Source organism: Dreissena polymorpha, chromosome 1, assembly GCF_020536995.1.
Source record: "Dreissena polymorpha isolate Duluth1 chromosome 1, UMN_Dpol_1.0, whole genome shotgun sequence".
Lineage (NCBI taxonomy): Eukaryota > Metazoa > Mollusca > Bivalvia > Myida > Dreissenidae > Dreissena > Dreissena polymorpha.
This window is the reverse complement of record NC_068355.1, coordinates 61,216,760-61,222,759: the sequence shown is the minus strand read 5'-3', so window position 1 is coordinate 61,222,759 and position 6,000 is coordinate 61,216,760. Positions and strand designations below refer to the sequence as shown.

Genomic DNA, 6,000 nt, shown 5'->3' with positions numbered 1-6,000 from the left:
AAAAAAAAACCGAAGGTATATTACTTGGTAAGTCTAAAAACAACACGAAAACGAATGTGTTATTCATGACATAAAATTTAGTGCAGTGGTTAAAGCCTTAGGCACTTACGTTGGGATAAATTCTGCTAAATGTAAAGAACTTAATTGGAATGACAAAATTGTATCGTGTCAAAAAGTAATTAATTCCTGGACAACAGGAACCACCTGACATTTTATGGAAGGGTATCAGTAATTAAAACGTTATTGATACCAAAATTTACATATCTTTTACAGTCAACATTTGTTTCAAAGAATATCATAAATGAACTTAATACTATGTGTTTTAAGTTCTTATGGAATAACAAAAAACCAAAAAAATTAAAAGATCTATTTTAATAGGTAATAAACAAGATGGAGGAATTGAAATGCCTGACATGAGCATTTTTCGCAAAAACACTCAAAATGAAATTGATAAAAATGTTATGTATTGATGACAATGCAAATTGGAAAGTTATTCCTAATTTTTTCTTAAATCAGTATGGCAAAAAGCTGTTAATATTTCAAATGAACATCGATTCTTTTAAGTCATTACCAAAGTAACATGGAAAATACCTGCCTTTTATGAAGATATTATATGCAATTTCATCGAAATGAACAATGTCAATACACCAAAAAAACACAAAGATATTTTGATATAAGAACTGAAGTTATATGGGGAAACCGATATAAAAAACAAATGGCAATGCCTTATTTTCGAAAACTGGATAAATTCGAATATAATTTTCATTAATGATTTACTTTCGAACACTGGCCTAGCTAAGGAAACTTATATTATTTCAAAATTAGAAAACAAATCTAACTGGATTGCCGAGTTAAATAAACTAAATATATCAATTCCGAAAGATTGGACTCTTACTTTGCAATCAACTGAATCATTTAATTCCCCACGGTAAAACAGACCAGCAGGGTACATTTGTCAAAAATATAAACATCTATAACTTGAATAATAACAACAAAACAGATATTTACTAAGCATAAGTGCACTAAACCATACGTCCATGACTACTGGACGAGAGTATTTAAAGGAAGAATAATCTGGAAATCAGTATACGATTTTATTAATAATGTTATTCAGAATACTAAGGTTAGACAAATGAGATATAAACTTATTCATAAAATTATCCCAACTAATGAAAACTTGTTTACTTGGAAAGTAAAAATTCGCCTCTATGCCTTTGCTGTGGGGAATTAGAAACAATAGAACACTTACTATTAGACTGCCCTTATGTACGTCCATTCTGGTACATTGTTCAAATAACTTTCCAGAAAATAGGTTTTTGTTCCCCCCTTATTTCCCTTCGTAATATAATTTTAGGCTATAAAATAGAAAGTAGTACATACGATGATGTCAATATCATAATGAGCTATGCTTGTTTCTCCATATATAATGTTACATTATCAGTGAGAGATAAAAATTATTGATATGAAAGATATGCTTATAAAGAGATCTCCACACTGTTACCCAATATTAACAAAAACGAAATATAGTTGTCACAATATTTATCAAAGTTGTTAAACACTTGACTTTATAGCCTTCACAATTTGTTGGAAATCAATATTCCAGTGCTTTTGATGACTTATATAACAGAAAGATTTTTGTTTAGAATTTGTAATAAATGAAGTATCCTATGTTATTTATGCAAAAAGGGTTTTAACATATTTGTGAATAACCATATATAACTTAATTATAAAGAAACCATAAGATATTGATTCACACTTTTGAATGAATGTTTATACAGCTGTAACTGTATGTAACTGTACTTTATAACTGACCTATACTCTGTTATATGCCCTTATTTCTTTGTGAATAAAAAAAAGTTCGAAACCAAAAAAACAACAACAAACAAACAAAAATACACCTCTGTTCCCATTCGAAGTAGGACTAAAGACATCATAGTCTGTAAACTTCAGATCATTTATACTCAGTTTTTCATTAGCTGACTTTGGAAAAACCTCACAAATTCCAAATATATCTGGATGTACCATGTCTAAAAAATGCCTCAAGTTTCTGCAACTTTATTCGCTAACGAATCAATGTTTGTATATAAAGCACAATTTCAAAAATGTATCTGCTATCTTCAGTTGAACCCTTTAACAAATTATTTGAACACCCTGCATAATCCACACTTTCATTTGAACGTCCTTAAAAACTGAACATTTTGAACGTGATTAACAATATTTTGAACATTTTGAACGCGATTAACTGTGCTTTGAACATGTTTAACTGTTAACATATTTACATACAATCATTGTGAACCAAACCATTTAATGACCGTCCCCCTAACCCTGAGGGGCGGGGAGAGTAGTCCTGTTGCACCAGCTGGCAAGTTAATTGCTTGTCTGGGTGAAGTTCAACATCTTATCCCGCCGGATAGCCCATATTTTCCCTGGGAAGTCTTTTTTCGCTAGCCTCTAGTGTTTTCTTCAGTATAATATTGTTTTCTCTCTGCTTCTGAGTGAGGTTCTCTCCCTATTCCCACCTTTGAAAGTCTACTTATGTCCTTAAGCTTATAAGCATTCCTTAGTATTTCTCCCCCTCTTGATGCGACTCTCAATGGATAGCCTTATGGGGCGTATTTTAGTACTATTTGGAAGAGACGACCTAATCTTGTAAACGTTCTCTAATTGTGATGGATCCAAATCTACTCCAATGCTACTTATTACCTACCTCCCCTAGTAATTCAATGTCCCTTTCCTTTGAACTTCCATTCTCCGCTTCTTTAAGATTAAAGAATATCATGTTATTAGCTCTCAACTCATCTTTCCTCTTGTCTAATAGTACCTCACTAACCTTTTCGCTGATCACTTCCGGTAGCTTGAGCTTCATTTCCGCCACATCCTTCATTACAATACTTATCTCGGACACCTGATTTGACAAACTTCCCATAACGTCTTTTAATACACAGTTTTACTTTTTTGACCTCTTCCTCTAGCTGATCCTGCCTTTTGACACTAAAGTGAGCATTTTGAGTAGCTTTTGAGAAGCTCCTCTACAACTTTTGCAATACCACTGGATGCTATCGTCCGATTTGGTTAGAAATTTATAATCATCCATGGGAACATGTTGACAATTAATATGATGCCACTTTTCACAAACACAACACACCAATGCCTTATCATCTGACCCTACCTCCTTCTTACAGTCCTAACAATTATAACGATTAGATTTCTTGGGCGGCATTATGGTGTCGGACACGCAAGGTTATTAGGACACACAAGGTTATTCACAAAAACTGATTTCAAATGGTTAGCATAAATAAATTTGATAACGAACACAAATCACTATGTGGTTACAAATGTTTAACTCCAAAGATAACTCAAATTTGTCACAAAAAACACTTGATGATCGCGGATATTTTTAAAACTAAATATTAAATTATTTGCTCTCAAGAAAAGCTGCCATATCCTTTATATGTAATGATGTTCATTATTTTTTTATGTAAAAACATGGTGTTATTTTCATTTTCAACTTGTCTTGACAATTTACACAAATCGGCTGCTGAAATAAGTCACATGACCATGGTCAAATCATGGGGCGAATTAATTTTTATTGGTGTACACTGAAGGGTTCGAAAGCAGGTCCTCGTTGTTTGGGCGGAATTGAAAGTTTAACATGATATTGTGGTGCTGGAAACTTTCAAAAAATCTGTTATCAAAAGAGGATTAACATAACAAAGTTGTCAGCCATGTAGAAACAAGTTATTTATCAAATAGAGTTCCTATTAATATGTTTCACTATTTTCAATCTTAATGGTCACTAAATTTGACGTGTAAAAAATTAAGAGGTTCGAAAGATGGTTCATCCATGATACCAGGCCTTTTATGTACAACTTTTCCCGTTTTAAGGTTGTGAGAGGTGGCAATACGTTTGTTAAAGCCATTAAAGGACCACTTTTTTTTTTTTTCAAACCTTTGTTAAACTTAATGGGACCTTTAATTCACAGATTTTGGCATGTATTGATGTTTGTTATTCAATGTTTTATATTGATAAATGTAAACACTGAATCTTAAAAGCTCCAGTAAAAAATACAAGAATAGAATTGAATTAAAGAAAAAAAAAAGTAACCCTCAACTGTGCTCGAACCACTGACCTCTGGAGTAAAAGTCTATTGCGTAGACCACTCTGCCATCTGTACTCATACAATGAGTTATGTTTTTTATACTTCATGTAAGCAATCCACGTAGTATCGAAACAAATAACGAAAACAACAGAACTCTACAAACTATTCAATCGTTTCACGTTGCAACGTTTTATAAGTTTGCAGGTTTTTAAATCATCAAAAGGTGCATATAGTGGATATTTTAGAGCTTGGTTAATGTTCAGTATATTACTGTATCCTCATAAATATCATATTAAACTACAAAAAAAAATTAAGAATCTGAAACAAGTTTTTTTTAATTTTGTCAATTTACCAAAACGTGAAAAGGCCTCTTTAAGTATTTCTATTTTAATCTACATAAAATAGATAGTGTAAAAAAAATAATTGGAGCAAATACACTTTATTTAGCATATTACAATTAAATATTGTAATTAAATAAAAAAACAAATATTAAATTCTGAAATTCTTTAAACAAAGAATGTCATACCCGATGACCTACAAGTGTCAGTGAAACTTTAAATTCATTTGGTTGGGACAATAATTCTGAGGATGAAATAACTAAGCAGAATTTGCTTATAAGCTATGTGTTTACCATACATGTTCCTCGCACAATTGTATCTGAAACTTGTGTTATCTGTAACTTGAGTTATCTGTAACTTGAGTTATATTTCCTTTAAAAGTCCTGATGATAGATCCTATCGAAACGTAAACCAAAATAAATAATTGCTGCAGGGTTCATTATGCTTCTCTTTCACTCAGTGTTTGCCGCTATGTATTCTAGGAGAAGATCATGGGTCAGCAAGAGAGCACAGTACCGGAGACAGCAGTTAGCATTGTCCATGGAAAACTGCTCCACCATTCGGATATTCTGAAGAGGATTGCAACGTTGTCCTACAAAGAGTTTGTAGACTCTCTGCGAGAACTTAATGAAATGTAAGTTATATACAATCTCAGAGGCTTTGTTATAGAAGTTGAATGAATGAAAGTGATTCTAAAGTCTTTATTTACAGATGAATACTTTTTATATTCCCCTGTTATATTGGTGAGTCGGTCCTGTTGGTTTGTCCACAAGTTACAAGTAATAGTTTGTGTAGCAAACTGCTTCCTGATTTATTAAGAAGTTAAACTTAGACATCAAATATGTCATCACCATGAAGTGGTCATGTGCAAGACGTTTGTTATTCCCCAGAGCCTTTGAACATTGCTGACTAAACAGTGGCTGCTGGGGTATATGTATTGTTTGTGAAAGAGCTGTTGTTTGAATAGCTTTTATTTGTTTTATAAATGGATTAAACAAGATGAAACATAATGTCAAATATTAGTGTTTGGTATTTTCTGAATTATTAACACAATAACATATGATAAATATTTTAGTTTGATTCTGGAAAGAAATGCATTAAATGGAGCAAGAGTACATATAAGTTTGATATTGTGCATCATATCGGGTCTTGTAATGGGCCAGGTTACAGACCTGTTAGCTGAAGGGGTTGAATACAGTTCAGTTTATCTAGCAAGGCTTAGAAAACCTAATCCAGGTGTTATTCAGTTTTTTTCATGCTGAGCAAATGAACCTATCAGTATTTAATACTTTTGACTTGGGGGTATTCTACTTATCCCATCAATATTTGCTCTTCACTCTATTCGGAAAGTCAATGAAAGGAAGTGGCTGCCAATCAAACCAAAAAACACTAAATAAAATCATGAAATTAATGTGACCTCACATATTTGTATATGTTTGCTGTTTTCAATAAGGTGGATATCATATGGAGTGTTAGTTCATTGGAATACAATACTTAAAAGCGGTCAGTAGTTTTCTTGTTATGCTTTAACTATTACTTTTTATGGAATCTATTAAAACTGA

At 32.3% G+C, this 6,000-nt stretch overlaps 2 protein-coding genes across 4 annotated transcripts in view; both read left to right on the top strand.

Annotated features, from left to right (window-relative positions):
- The window catches only part of LOC127831380 (RING finger protein 141-like), a 65,855-nt gene that overhangs the window by 47,650 nt on the left and 12,205 nt on the right, over nucleotides 1–6,000 (top strand). The window lies entirely within an intron of this gene.
- The window catches only part of LOC127831394 (RING finger protein 141-like), a 62,678-nt gene that overhangs the window by 47,493 nt on the left and 9,185 nt on the right, over nucleotides 1–6,000 (top strand). For both annotated transcript variants that reach the window (XM_052356383.1, XM_052356391.1), the window contains one exon: nucleotides 4,921–5,072. In XM_052356383.1, coding sequence (XP_052212343.1) covers nucleotides 4,930–5,072 — 143 coding nt within the window. In that variant the 5' untranslated portion in view covers nucleotides 4,921–4,929. The remainder of the gene's footprint in view (nucleotides 1–4,920; nucleotides 5,073–6,000) is intronic.